At 40.4% G+C, this 15,537-nt stretch overlaps 2 protein-coding genes across 3 annotated transcripts; one reads left to right on the forward strand and one right to left on the reverse strand.

The window, feature by feature from the left end:
• The first annotated feature begins 373 nt into the window (after positions 1-373).
• Positions 374-11,969, forward strand: LOC146467414 (uncharacterized). 2 transcript variants are annotated; one of them, XM_085125890.1, is made up of 5 exons: positions 374-840; positions 6,907-7,078; positions 8,325-8,689; positions 10,485-10,688; positions 11,590-11,969. In XM_085125890.1, the coding sequence occupies exons 2-5, from the start codon at positions 6,916-6,918 to the stop codon at positions 11,926-11,928; spliced, it is 1,071 nt and encodes a 356-aa protein (XP_084982016.1). In that variant the 5' UTR covers positions 374-840; positions 6,907-6,915; the 3' UTR covers positions 11,929-11,969. The 2 variants fall into 2 exon arrangements, with proteins under 2 accessions (XP_084982016.1, XP_084982015.1); XM_085125889.1 differs by lacking the exon at positions 374-840 and adding an exon at positions 1,880-2,901.
• A 1,272-nt stretch (positions 11,970-13,241) lies between these two features.
• On the reverse strand, positions 13,242-15,417 carry LOC146467415 (uncharacterized). Its single transcript, XM_085125886.1, has one exon. The coding sequence runs from the start codon at positions 15,228-15,230 to the stop codon at positions 13,389-13,391; it is 1,842 nt and encodes a 613-aa protein (XP_084982012.1). The 5' UTR covers positions 15,231-15,417; the 3' UTR covers positions 13,242-13,388.
• Between the last annotated feature and the right edge of the window lie 120 nt (positions 15,418-15,537).

Here is a 15,537-nt window from a genome sequence, read left to right on the forward strand (position 1 = left end):
GAAATACGGTTATTCCTCCGTTTCTCTGCATTGGAGAAATAGTCTGGATAATAGAGAATCGGGATAAACAAAAATATGAAAATAAATAAAAGACAGAAATAACTGAAACAAGTAAACAATTATGTTACCAGCATTTAAAGTCAACTCCCTTTATTGGGGACAACCTCAGGACCGCGAGTAAGTGTTAGTAGTGTTCTTAATAGCGAGAGTCCTATAAAGGACACTAACTCGCGGTCCAGAGGGTGTCTGCAATAAAGAGAGTTGACTGTAGCGGGTATTTATTTTGTCTGTGCTGTCCGTATTATCGGGGTGTCCGTGGTGTCTGCCAGGCGAGAGTTGAGTGTAATCGTGGAAACCTACTTGAATACAATATAGATAAACTATCAATGGTGCCTGATAGTCTATTTGCAGTAGCAACTACAGTCAACTCTCGCCCTGCAGACACCTCGCTATTACGGACACCCCTATAACACGGACAGCAGCTAAATCCCCGGCAAAAATAGAGCACAGACGTTTGACTGAAATAAATTCCCACTATTACGGACTCTCGTTATTAAGAACACTATAGACTCGCGGTCCCGAGGGTGTCCGCAATAAAGGGAGTTGACTGTAAACTGCGCAGATAAGATCTATAATTGTGATCGTGGATGAATATTCATGAACGGATAATTAAGGACAAAGGAGAAGAGTGCGGATAATAGAGGTTGATTACTGTAGCTATCAAAAAAATTAACTTTAAGGCCAGGGAATGCAGATCTTGAATTTTGAGGCCACGAAATTCAAACCCGCTAAATCAGTCTGCGCCGGCTTTTAAGCAGTGAACAGCCCGTAAGCATCAAGGTATGCCATGTCCTTTAATTAGCCCCTTTAAAAGGTCTTGAGACCGTATCGTTATATTTAGTGGTCCTTATATAGTGCGCCGTCTACAGCCTGCGTTCTGTAGTATTGTGTTTATATGTTGACTACCTAACGAGAGAATCTTTAAAAATAGTATTGGCAGGCTAGCAAGCCTCTTACAGTACGCCAGGCACCATGCGGCTCGTTTAAACTTAACTTTTCAATTTATAACAAAAGCTGAAAATGGACAAAGGATTTTTTCAATTATTTCGGCGTATTAAAATCTAAAAGTTAGAATGGATAAAATAAATTTCAATAGAAAAATATTGAATGTATGGAAATAAACATTCTCGTTCAACGCATTCGAGTGAAGCATCAACAACCATGAGCTAACTCAATAATATTTCATTATTTGAATCATGTTTGGAAATTGTTTGAGGCAACGGTAAACCAGTAATTTAAACGCGCAAGTTTGTTTTTGATCTCATTTAAACATAAAATGAATTAATGAAGGATATATGAATGGACTACACAAAACCCCCAATTTTAAAAATCGTTCCAAAGTTGGAGCGCAACCATATTGTGCAGCGATAATAAGTCGTTTTAGCGACCGGGAAAACTGGCATAATTAACTCGCCCAAACGGAGCAAGTTATTTCAGCGAATTCAAACTCACGATTATACCCTATTAAGAAGTTTGTTTCTTATGCCAAACAGTTTTTATTGTTTTGTAAATATATACCTTCATTCAGTCATAATCATCAAGAAGACTAAATTTCATTTCAACCAAATTTCAATCCATACCCCTGACCAAATAATAATAATAATTAAAAGCATTGCTTATTTTGGAGGTTTTTTTAATGTCCCGTTGCTGATACTCTCTGATAGAGATGGCGAAAAAAAGGAAAATGCCTTTCCAAACTAATACAAGCAATGTATTTTGTATTTAAGTGGTAGAACTAATAGCTTATTGAAAATGCAGCGGTTATCTTAAAAGACCACAGGAGTCAGGAGTTAGCGCGGGTCACATGCTTACAACAAAAGTAAACGTATCCATGCAACGGTTCAAGAAAAAAAAATTCAGCATCCTACAACAACCTTTATCGTGCAGAGGGAATTCTTTAAAAACGATTTTTTTTTATATATATTATTTTATTTTATTATTGTATTTTTTTTTCAAAGCAGCCTTATTCTCGCTCTGGTCGATTATTTTGCTTTTGAAAACCCGGAGTCATTACGCCCCAACAAATATCGTCTTTGTTTGAGATGTTTTATGCAATAGGTCGCCCACTGAACAATTAGCTTTCAAAAACATCTAAATTATCATCAGGCAACGTTTCCAAATTTGATTTTTTGACACGAAAAAACGGACGAAGAGCCTGTACCACTGAAATTTTCATTTATTTATCTATTTTATTTATTCACTTATCATACCGTTGGAAATATTAACTGACTTTTGTAATGTCTTATGATATGCAAATATTGGCACCTTCATTTACCTCCCTCGCGATCATATATGGTCAAATTAAACTGAAGCACATTTTATTTCACCAAGACTTGTTCGTCGTGTTCCAGATAGTTTACGTTTATCGTTCTACTCGACTGCGCTTTTTACCATCTTTCACCGTGCGAAAATACGCTAAATATAAATACCTGATTGTATATTTCAAGGTATTTCTTTCAAATCATAGAGCCAGACGGAGGTCGATTCTGCTAACATGTTTGTCTCCGATTTAATATTTTCTAGTGGATCTTCAGTTAAAAACAATCGTGTCGTCCTTGTGTGTCTTGTGAAGTCGATTGTTAGCCAGTGTCCTCAGCACCGCACTTTGTACATGTAACATGTACTTCCTTCGAACTCTGATTGGTTCGTTGGGATCTTTGTGGCTTTTGTGATTGGCCGAATTGCTTACTTATGCTTTGATATTGGCTTTACCATATTCACTCAATGTTTGAAAACCGTTTTAACAAGTCAAACGTCAAGTTAATATCAACGATTATTTCCTTCGAAGACCAGGTGTAGGCCGGCCGCGGTACTGATTTGCGAACACGTGGTTCCTTTGAGGTAACAACTAACATTAATATTTTTATTACTGCTTGGTTTTCCGGCGAGCAACACAGTGAGTTTTGAGCAATAGCACGCGGTTCGTAGCGAAGTTTTATTTAAGCACTTTTAAAGTTTGAGAATATCATGTCTGATATTAATTGTTATTTGATGGGTTTGATGGAGAATTTCAGGGAGTTTTGTCGATCGAAAGGAAAGGAATACAATGTTAAGTATATATTTGAAAGGTGAATTCCACGAAACACGAAGCTTAAACTTTGTATCATAAAAGCTGTCCTTGCATTGCGATCGTAAATTCTATTATTTTGGATCCTAATGGGCAAACAAAAAACGTAAATAACTGAATGCAGCCAAGATGGTGCTCTCTTAATGAAACTTGACTACATTACATCAAATGTTAAATGGCGTTATTTGCATGCAATTTGCTTCCTCGACCGACTATGGCGCCTTTTGACGTCAAATTTTGACCGAGCAATGCATTAGACATGAAACGTTAAAAGGATTTCATATAGGTAAAGGCAACAATTGTCCTTGGTAGTAGTTTCATGATACTTAAAATTCACTTTTTTAATGTGTGTAAAATTGGTCCTTAAACAAAAGTCTCGACTGTTTAAAACGTTCTTCAATGAGCGTTAATTGAATATTCAATAAACCAATAGATGCTCCGTCCCCTTCCTCGTGAAAACTTCAAACTTTGTTCTGAGGAAATATAAGACTAACTTTTACGTTATGTGGTACCAACAATAACATTTTGAGGTGGTTGACAATTATTTAAGTTCACAATCACTGTTTTGTAAGTGGCTATTTCAACCCCGGCCATGGGTTCCAGCTAAATTTTCTAATTTAACGATCGCCGGATTGCAAATGTTATTAATTTTACGCGTTTTATATACGCGTTGATTTGTTCAACATTTTATCTGTTTTCTTCGTAAAATGTGGCACTTATCCCCGATTGAACGTATCAATATGGCAATAGATCCTTTGAAAACCTCTTCCAGGTCATTATTGGGAATACAGAGTCTTGAATGTATATCGAAACTACGGGTTACAATTAACGGTTTTATAGTAAGTTTGCTTTAAAAGTGTTACCTGACACGATTATGACAAATAAAACTGACAAAAATTACCGTTCAATTCCGTTTTAAAGAAAACGCTTGTGTTATATATTCAAAAATATTTATCATGCAGAGTTAACGTGGACACGATCACAAGATGAACATGCTTTACCAAGGCATTCAATGTAACCACAGCAACTTAAGTCAGTAATAATAGATGACGGCATATTCAAAGTCTTATTTGCTTCCTTGTTCCACGAGCTTTTGGGGTGGCACGGAAATTTGGATTACGCGCAGTAAGAACAGGAAATCCTCATGGGAAAAACAATCGTGCCCAATGGTGTCATTGCATTGTTTATCGTAGCATTTTCGGAAGAAACTCAGCGGCGATTACTTTGACTGAAGGGATATACCGTATTTTCTCGATTAAACGCCGGACCCCGATTTAACGCCGGCTTCGTATAAACGCCGGCTCAAAACTGCCGATTTTTAAATAAACGCCGGGTGCGTTTAATCGGGGCCCCGGCGTTTGACCGGGGTCCCGGCGTTTTTTAGGAGTCGAAGTCACAAGGACCGGTTACAAGTAAATAGTAACCTCTTGAATGGCACTGTTACGACATACCAAGTACGGTATGCTGTTTTGGTATTTTAATAAACGTTCAAAGGAAAAATACCGGCGTAACATAACTGGGATAGTTGCTGCACAGCGAAATAAATATAGCAATGTATCCGTGTTCGTTTTGTACTATTAACGCACTTTCTTTCTTGTGCTGTAGTGCTCACTGTCGTTTGAATCGCGAGGATCCCTCCAGCGTTTGTTTATAAGTTGTTTCAGTCTTTTCATGAGTTGTTCTTTCTGGGAGGAAATCGCGCATTGCACAGCAATAGGGACTTCAACGCCACCTCGGTCCAAATTGCGTGCTCGATAGTTTTTCTGTCTCACTTTACCTGAAATATTCCCTCCGCCCATGTTTGACGAAGAAGCGAAGAGTTGATGACAGCTTGATAGGTATATGCCCGACATTTATCCTTTCTTTACCAGGTTCATGCTCAGCCACTGCACATGGGTCATACTTGTTGTTTTCTTCATGGCATACAGTAAGACCTTCACCGATCGCGATATCTTTCCAATGTTTATCGGTAACGTGGTACCGCCGCACACAGCAATCAATTTCAAATGCTTCCTCGGTTCCTTGATTTTCTATTCCTATAATAGCGTATTACTATATACAGGATAGAGCCCAAATGGTACCGTATGGTACCGTATGTACGGTACCATAATACTGTAACTTCGGATAATCCAAGGGAAAATCGTCCAGCACTGACAAACTGCCCCTAGATTTCCGAGGATCGGTAATAATAAATCAACCTCATAAAATGGCTGAAAATCGCATTTCATTAATAAACGCCGGACCCTGATTAAACGCCGGCCTCGAAAAAGCACCGGGTCAAAACTGCCGAATTTTAAACACCGGGGGCGTTTAATCGAGAAAATACGGTATCTCTACAGGCCCGCAAATGATCCCGGTGATCCTCAGACGGGAAATGATCCCCAAATTGGACCGCAAATGATCCCCGATCGCCTCACCATAAATATAGCATGGAATGGACTCAAATTTGGACAGTGGATTTAATCTTTATATCATTTTTTTTTTCTTATTAACACCAGTCGTTATATTTAAACTATCTGCATGCAAATTTCACAACTTTAAAAATTATAATGTAGCAGCTCAGTGCAACAGACCAATTTGCCTATAAACTGGAACATACATGTACAGAATATTATTTACTTATACCATTACAACGTACGAATTGTACGAAACTCCTCATTTTTCAAATAGGGCTAACAATACGAAATAAATTTTAACAGTACAACTACAAAAAAAGTTAACTGGAACAAACCAACTTTTTCGAATAGGAAAGCCCCCTCAGAAAGCATCACGATTTCGCACTGATGTAGTAAGCTTTCCCCAAACTAACCCAGCCACTCCCATCCCTAACGCATTAACTTAGAGAATTTGTGAATCATGGTGGGTGGGAGACGTACATTTGACAGATGTTCATGGACAGCGAGTGAGGTTATTATGTTGCCTTACTAGGTCTGGTGAACTTTCTCGATATTCAGGTTGCTGTGGTGTCTAGCTTAGGAAGAAGGCTAACATATAATCTACCCAAGTAACCGCAGTCAAAAGGAAACTGATTTCGAGAGCATTGCTTTGCTGGGCCATGAAGCGAAAAGCGACTTCCATAGCCTTCAGCAAATGCACGCACAAACAACAGATATACTCGAAGAATTAAGACGGGCGAATTACTGAATATCAAATTTTCCCAGAATGCGGGAAAAAATTGACAGCTATTCCCAAGGCGTCTATGAGGGAGACAATGGTCTTCTGTAGGTCTATGCCGACGACGGTGTGTTTTGTGAAAATTGTTTAAAGAAAGACTGAGAGTTCAATCGGCGGCAAAATGAAAACGAAAGACAAAATCAACATATTACACGATAACGTATAGGACCGATACCAAGGACAAAGGCTACGATAGTAGGCGAGATTTGACCGCCATCTCAAGCGCTTTAGCCGATTCTCTTTCCTTTTTTCGAAAAAATAATGAATAATCAGGAGCGCTACTCACCCAGATACTGTTGTTAATCGTATTCCGCACACCTTTAAGAAGAACCAATGACTGTCAAGCCCCCGGGGTGGGGTGGGGGTACTATAAACATTTTTGGGTGGGAATGTGCCTATGCGACTCTGAAACCCTAGCCCTAAAACCAGGCCAAGCTCAGCTGCATTTTGCAAGCTTAGACTAAAGACAAAAAAAAAAAAAAAAAAAAAAAAAATCCTACCCTATCCAAGACTCGCTATTTTCCAGAAACTCAGTCACCATCACAGTAAAATAGCCATACTCTGTGAATCTCATCAATGATTCTTCTTCCTTTTATCCCCTCCAGATTGTCATAATGTTGCGAAATCGAACACTGCTTCCAGTCCTGTTGGTCGCTTTAGTTGTTTGCTCAGTGCTGGCCTTTCACTTCTTCCTCGTTAGTAGGCAACGAAATATACACCCAATATCAACAACACTAGTTATGGACGAGCTACAGATGATTATATCAAACGAAAATGGTAAGCTGTAGCTACTAATTGCAGAGAGAAGAGTGCAAAAACAATGACTTTTTTTTCATTTTTTAATATGATCGTCTAATTTTTGCCTGAGGGCAACTTGCCTAACGTTTTGGTATGGCGATTTGAGCCTGAAAATGTTCTTTCAAAAAGGTTGTCTTAACTCCATTGCTCTCACGATACATTAGTCAAGCACGCGAACTTCAACACCTTTTTATTCGATAAATGGAGGCCAAATAATCAAACGGTGTCCTCACACTGAGATCGACAAGGTCTACGACAATTTACCCGTCTCTACCAGGTGTATTTATTTTGTTAATATTACTGGTTTTACTTATTATATTTATCTTTGCCTTGGGTAAACAAATTATACAGACAGCTGAGGGGATTGCAGGTCAATTGACCACTTCCGAGTTGCTTTGAACCTCATTATGAAAGCGAGGCTAAGCGCAAAGATTTTATTATAAAAACTAGTTTTCATCCATAGAGCGGTTTTCAATGGAGTGTCGTAAAACCAAAACCAAAGTAATTACTCTGGCCATTCGCAACAGATGTAAACAACACAGCGAGCCAATCAGAATTCGAAGCAAATACATGTAACTGGCGCCAAGCGCGGGAAAACGAGTGCGGCAAAAACACAATTGGTTTTGGTTTGGATTCCCATTGGTTGGCAAGTTTTGTTAACCAATCACAGAGCGTAGTAACCAAAACCAAAGCAAACGCGAAATTACTTTCGACAATCAATTCAAAACCGCTCTATGCAAACAAAACTAATAGCCCAATTTCGATTTAATAAAATTCAGCCTGAAACAAAAACATCAATTCGAGGCTCCGGGGAATAAATCGTAGAGTTTGTATGGGTTTATTCCCCAGAGCCTCGCAATGATATTAATTGTTTATGGCTGAATTTTAATATATCGAAATTGGGCTATTTTCATATGAAAAGCTATGCACTTAGCCTCGCGTTTATGAGGTTCACAACAACTCGGAAAGGCCTATTTTTAAATACTACTAATAATCAAAGATTAAAAAGTGCGTTCGATGATCTCGATACTAGGCTCTCTCTCCTTTGCGAAGTTGGTGATGATGTCATCCGCCCCTGCAAAATCTGAGGGGATGCCAGATACGCGTTCCAAGATCCATTCATTCATTCCTTGATTGTCCCATACAATGATTTCAAACGCAATTAAGAGTGCGTTCTTTACTACGTCGAACGCAATTAAACAAACGATATTTTTGTTTGTTTCAGAGGAAATTCGTTCATTGTCAATCGCAGAGGATAGGTTTCGATTGTACGATGGAGTAGAGACATTTGTTCTGTTCATTGGGTATCCTCGCAGTAGTCACAGTTTAGTGGGCGCCATATTGGACGCGCATCCAGAGATTGTCATTCCGCATGAGTTTAATCTCTTGAATGTATGGAATAGATTCCGAAAACTAGGCAATAGGCAGGAAAAATTGCAAAAATACTTGCTTTTTTACGAGCTTCAGCAGCTATCCACGAGGCAAGCTTTGTTTGGAATTCGAGCGAATAATTCTCTATATCAAGGAGAGTCTGCATACACCTACAATATACCAAAGTTATGGCAAGGAGGCTACCACAAAAGGATTAAGGTAAGTTATTATTATTTTTTTTGGCAATTTGAGCCTGAAGAAGTTCTTAAGATGTTCTTTTAAAAGTTGCCTGTTATAGTATTTCAATAAATCTTTGGGGACGTGTGTCAAGTTGAGTTGCTTGTGGCATGCTCTCTATAGACTGAAGTTTTACATAACAATGTTCTCAACTGACTCTCAGTCTGGGTAATGTTCTTGGGATGTCTTTAAATTTAAGTTAATCTCAGCCTCAACGTTCTTATAAAAAAAGTTCTTATAAATAAATAAATAAATAAATAAATAAACAAACAAACAAACAAATAAATAAATAAATAAATAAATAAATGAATGAATGAATAAATAAGAGACTATATCATTTCATGGCCGATTTTTGCTGCGATTTCAACTGAGATTTATTACATATATGTGCAATTTAAAGATGGTCTAATGTAATAACCTACCGGCGATTTTTCATTCAAACTATGGCGATTTAGTTGCAATTTAAATACAGTAAACTCTCTCATAGCGACCACTTCTCGTAAGCGACCACTTCGTAAACAACCGTTTTGTTTCTCAGTTAAATACTGTTTCAAGAGCTCTCTCGTAAGCGACCACCACTCAAATTTCTTAAGGGACCGCAACCACTTTTTAGGCCAGAAATTACACATATTCTTTTGTTTTCTGTTTCCGGTAAGCGACCACCCAACACAATCACGTATGATCGTTAGTAAATCATTATTCAGAAGTGACAAAAGTTCAATTTTTAATGACGCTACCCCGGACTGCTGACAGATAATAATAGTTTACAGACAGAGAAGGTGGCTGCAATTACATCTGCAGGTAAACGGGAATTGTTACAGTGATCTGTTCCAAAATGTTATAAAAAAGTTTCATCACAAGAATGAATAGATGTGAAAAAATCAAATAAATTAGTTTCTATTTGCTTTATTTTAGCTGCTAAGGTAATATGTTTTATATAATTAATTAATTAATTAATTAATTAAACAATTCAGTATTAGGCTTATTTTGTTGATCGACCACCTCCCGTAAGCGACCACTTTGTCGTGCCCCAAGGGTGGTCGCTTACGAGAGAGTTGACTGTACGCCGCAAAACTCATGTTTGATGTACTTTTTGGTAAATGTAGAGCCTTAACATTTCGCACTTGTCATCAAATGGCCATAGTTTAAGCCTGGTTCTTACTAGCGACAAACGTATGAACATAAGGGAAAAGACCACGCCGCTTTGTATGTCCACACGTCCACAAGAAATTGGGCCCGATATAAACATAAGAATAAAACTATTTTCCTTTTCTTTTTACTGCCTTCGGTTCGTTTTCGTTTGTAGTAAAATTTTATACTTTCCCTTATGCTTATACCAATGCCAATATTGAAAACCCTGCCTTACAGAGGTGATCGCCAAAAGCGGTAGGCTTTAAGTTGAATTAAAGGTGGAGAAAAAATCAACTCCTACGGCTTTGTCGTAAACCAAAACCAAAGTAATTGCTCTGACTAATCAAAACAGACGCTAACAGGGAATCCAGCCGATCAGAATTCGAAGCAAATACATTCAACTGTCGCCAAGCGCGGGAATGCGCATGCGAGCAAGTCACTGGTTGAGAAAGTGGCCTCAGTTTTGTTAACCAATCACAGAGCGTAGTAACACAAAACCAAAGGAAACGCGAATTTTTTTTCGATAGTCAATTGAAAATTGCTCAATTTCGGGTCATTGGATCTCTTGCACCTTTTGACTGAGGTTAAACTTTCACTCGCCAGGCGTAGCGTTTGCAGCGTTTTAATTTTGTTTTTTCTGTGTAAGGTCATAGGTGACAAGAAAGGTGGTGCGACGTCAGCCCTATTACGTCATCCAGACAAGTCAAGCATTCTTGAAGAAATACGTGACGTTGTTCAAGTACCAATGAAATTCATCCATGTTACTAGGAACCCATTTGACAACATAGCAACCATGCTGCTTCGGGCTTTGTTCGCACGTGACAACGTGAGAGGAGACGATGCGCAAAAGGTGGGAGTTAAAGGGGAAGTACCACGCAAATTTGCTGTCATTTCAAAACCCAAAAATGTTTTGCCTGTCATCAGAAACAACGAAATAACTGTCAAGTTTGTTATAAACTATCACCCCAGTGCAATAAAACTGTCGATTAGTGCCTCTGGCCAGAGACAGAGAAGGTAGGTATGGATTGAAACTTGAAAAATGTTAGGCTAATGTTTTTCAAGTTCTCGCATTTTTGTTTCCAAAATGTGTTAGAGCAGATCACGAGTTGCTCCCTGGAAGAATTGAGTTGATTTAAAAGGGAATAGAGACAGAAGGAAAAGGGGAAGGGTTAGGAAGGAAGGAAGGAAGGAAGGAAGGAAGGGGGGAGGGAGGGAGGGAGGGAGGGAGGGAGAAAGGAAAGGAAGGAAGGAAGGAAGGAAGGAAGGAAGGAAGGAAGGAAGGAAGGAAGGAAGGAAGGAAGGAAGGAAGGAAGGAAGGAAGGAAGGAAGGAAGGAAGGAAGGAAGGAAGGAAGGAAGGAAGGCAGGCAGGCAGGCAGGCAGGAAGGCAGGCAGGGAGGGAGGGAGGGAGGGAGGAAGGGAAGAAGGAGGCTTTTAGAGTTTGAGGGAAGGATGAAGGGAGGAAGAAGGGGTTTAAGTTGTATATTTTCAGGAGCCAATGGGCTCAGTAACCACGGAAATATAAAGGGTTTTTGGCTCACGTTACAATTGCGTTTGTTCTGACTACCCTCCTTTCTTCTTTTTTCCTTGTTTCTTGCTTTCCTTCCTACCTGCCTACCATCCACCCTCCCTCCCTGCCTTCACCTCGTCATTCCTCCCCTTCCTCCCTCCCTGCCTTCCCTCCCCTTCCTCCCTCCCTTCCTCCCTTTCTTTCTTCTTTCCGCCACTCACATAACGATTCGTTTATTTTTAGGTAGATGCCCCAATACGTCTTGAAGTGATGATCAAGAATTACTTCGAATTAGCAGACGCCAATCAGCGTGTCAGAGAACGTTACGGAGATGCAGTCCTCGATATTCCGGGACACGAAACAGTTTTGAGACCTAGGGAAACCATCAAAAAGTTATGCAACCATTTGGGTGTAACATGTTCAGAAGATTACCTTGAGAAGTGCAGCAAGGTTATGTACGGTACTCCTTCGGTCACCAGAAACAAGATAGTCTGGACGGACGAGCTGAAATCTCGGGTCACAGAACTGATTAAGAATTATCCGTTTTTAGAAAACTATTCATTTGATGAGTATCCTGAGTAACGTTACTACCGAAACGAGCGTGACTGCTTGCATTGCGTTACTATAAACGAGGGAGGGCCACAACAATATAAGCACAATTGGCATGAACGATATGCCGCGTTTTTCAAACGAAGCTTATGATAAAATATGAGCTATGTAACTTTACCTTGACATTCGTTAAAAAATCATGGCCCTTACTTATACACAGATATTCAAGCAGTCTCGTTTGTTACATAGAAAAATCAGCCAAACGCAAGCGCAAATATGTCACGTTTGTTATTAATAGCATATTTTTTTCAAAACCAGCCGTCGACTGTAGGGCTGTTTACATGGAGGGAGGAAGATTCTATCACATGGAAGATCCGAAAAGACGGATCATCCTAGCGCCATATGTTTTCCGTATTCAGTTTACGTGCAAAAAGTCGTACTTGGCCCTTCCGCTAGGATCTTTCTAGTGATAGGATCTTCCTAGCTGAGGGATAGGAAGATCCTACTTTCACTCGGAAGGTCCTAATACTAAGAAAAAAAAAAAAACAAACAAACAAACAAACATGGCGGCGGCCGGACGTTCAGCTTCTAAAGGCCGACTGTTTTTCTTCTTTTCGTTCTCCACTTGGTAACCACTCCGACAGAAATTCTGTAAACCAAACGAAACGTTGCTTCGCCTTCTAGCATCTTCCTCCATGTAAACAGGGCCTTAGAAGATACACCAAACCCTCGGGTTGGGAAAGGTTGATCACCGAGCGGCGGAAGGCTCCTGGAGAGCCAATTTTTTTTATTAGATTCATGTGGTTCGCCCAGATTTAAGGGTCAGTTTATACTTAGTTTAGGATAAGACGTGTCCATTTTTTTGTTTTAATATAGAAACGCCTTTACACAGGTAATTAAATACGTACATTAACACCCTGACCCCTTGAGGATGAATTGGTAGACTGTAAAAAATTTCGTGCCTATTGCGTTGTGAGTCAAGCCAACCGCAGCCTTCGGATGAAAAGTCTGAAGAGAGAAAGGGAATGGAAAGGGACTGGCGAGAGATTCGCGTGCGAGAATCCACGCTTCTCGACTCGCAAGTTCGCGCTTTCTGCGATTTACGTCTCATTTCGTGAAAAGAAAAGACTGTTTTGGAGTCTGATGAACTGCGACAAATACAATTTCGTACCCAGAGTCCCCAAGCTTTCTGGCCAGCGCTGGGTCGGGAGGACAGACTCGACTGGGGATATGTTTTGTTTGGCTGCCTCGTGAAGGCTCTGCGCTGTTTTACCGCTGGTCAAAGAGTATGGGGACGCTGAGTACGCGATTGCGGTTGTCAGAAATATACCTTTGCACCAAATCCATAAAATTAAACATCTATATTTATTCCTCGTTTGCAAATAACAGAAAGAAAACAAATTACATAAAAAAGTAGGATTGCACTTCTGTTTAACTTGTGCGTTTTCTTATTCTCGATTGTCAATCTGCTTAATGGTGTCGTCAAAAGAAAGTTAGGTGGTATCGTGCGCAATGGTTTGGTTCACTTGCTCTAAATACGGGCAGTTGCAAATTCTAACGCGGCTAAGCTTCGACGCGCTTACATCAAGATCTCGAAGGTTTGCGCACGATTCTATGGAGAGGTTTTGCACACTCTTAACGTGCAAGGAAAACTTTTTCATGCGAGGACAACGCAACAGCCGAAGGGCACGAATTTCCCCGCACTTGAATCGCATAGTCCGACCCTTTTTGCTTTCGACCGCGAGAGAGCATTTCTCAATAACAACGTGTTCAACGTAGCTCGAATTAAGTGCGATCGTGCCGATTGTCAAACCTGTGAAGAACACCGTGTCTATTGCCTGCGATGCATTCAGCTCTACGAACAGCGGTCTCTGCCATGGCTGTATGCCCATGATTTGAATGATGTCAGCCTCGATGCAGTGAACAGTGACGCGATTTGCGGTGCCAACATCGCACATTTGGAACTTCTTCAAAGAATTCGTACGGATCTCTATATCACAGCCGGCCACATGTCTGTTGTTCTTAAGCTTTGCCGGGGACATGTCTCCAGAACATTTGAAATGTTCAAGAGTCGGGCAGTCTACTTTCAGCTTAGAGAGGCTCATTGTCACGTTACGGATTGTAAGCTGTGTCAAGCTTCTGCAATTGTGACTGTCCAGCTCGATAACGCTCCAATCCACAGAGAGCTCCATTTGTTTAACATAAGGACAATTAGTTAAAAATTCCTGCAGCATTGTTGCTTCTATCGCAGGACAGTCGTACATTAACAAATCATGAATGCTCGTGCAGTCTGCCTTGATGTTAGTTAAATTACAGCTTCCTTGAACGATGAAAGAGAGAATATTTGTCGCGTGTACCTCGAGCGAGACAAGACAATGGCATTCAGAAATGAGGATAACTTCCAAGCTAGGCATCTCGCATTTTAATGTCTTCACATTTGTGCTCGGCAAACCCGTTAAAAACAGCGTTGTGAGGCTATCTGAGTTAAGAACTACAGAATTTGGCGCGCGGACATTCAGTTGGCCTGAAACTGCCACGAAGAGCTGTTTCAAACATTTGAAATTGTCGACATAACTAACCAGGTTCTCCATGGTTACAGGAAGGTAGTGCAGATCGAGACTTACAAGAGTAGAAGCATGGCGAGAGCTCATTAAGGATTTGATCGGAGAATGGGACTCGATGCTTTCTGCTGGAAGTTCATCCATTCCGTAAGGAGCACACTCGAGATGTAGCTCCTTCAACTTCAACTGATCGAGCACGGGTAAAATGCCGTGTCGGTAAAGTTTAAAAACGTTGATGTTTAGAGTCAGCGACTCCAAGGACGTGAATTGCCGAGCAAGCACGCGTAAATCCCACACCCGAATCCCCCGTCTGTGAATTCGCATTGGCCCATCGCCGAAGCTAGAGCGTCTCTTTACGAGCGCCCTGTAGTCATCAATCGTCAAGAACTTTAACATCGGTGCGCTTTTCAAAGACTGCGCGAAGACCCTACTCCAGGACAACACAGGGACGTCCAGCCTTGTTAAGTTCGGAAGCGAAGTCAGGAGCCGCCTTAGTGCGGGACGAGTGAAAAACGTTTGATCCTCAGCTCTAACACACTGGATAAACTGACCGTATCTTTTCAAACAGTTACACAGTATACTTGCGTAATCATCCTCCAACGCTTCCCGAGCATCTCTATCGTCGTGCAAATGGATGTGCTTCCACAAAAGTCCAGTATTTTGAATTATGCGATCCCACCTTCGGCAAATCATGGAATATCCCGAGAGATCTTCGTAGATTGGATGCAAGTAAGATAATATTTGTGCTATAATTTCATCCGGAAGAATTTCCATGATGTCTGTTTAAAAAGCTTACAGTTCCGTAACTTTTTTTCACGAGAATTGAAGACGACTGTGACGGAAAAATCGTTGGTTAGTACACGCGCGCGTGAACGTTTTCCGCACGCAACTGTTGCATTGTGCGTCAACATTTTTAAAAATTTTCCCGCGCGCGCAAATTTAGGTCATAAATTTGTTCAGTACTAAATAAGCGCGTACTGAACTCGCAAACGCCCTGGGAATGGCTTTTGGACAACTCTATATTACAAATAAAATGATGAAAAGATCTTGCAAAGCCAAAATAGGATGCCCGTTGAGAGCT

The sequence above is a fragment of the Pavona decussata genome, unplaced genomic scaffold (assembly GCF_977016875.1).
Source record: "Pavona decussata unplaced genomic scaffold, jaPavDecu1.1 SCAFFOLD_136, whole genome shotgun sequence".
NCBI classification, from domain to species: domain Eukaryota; kingdom Metazoa; phylum Cnidaria; class Anthozoa; order Scleractinia; family Agariciidae; genus Pavona; species Pavona decussata.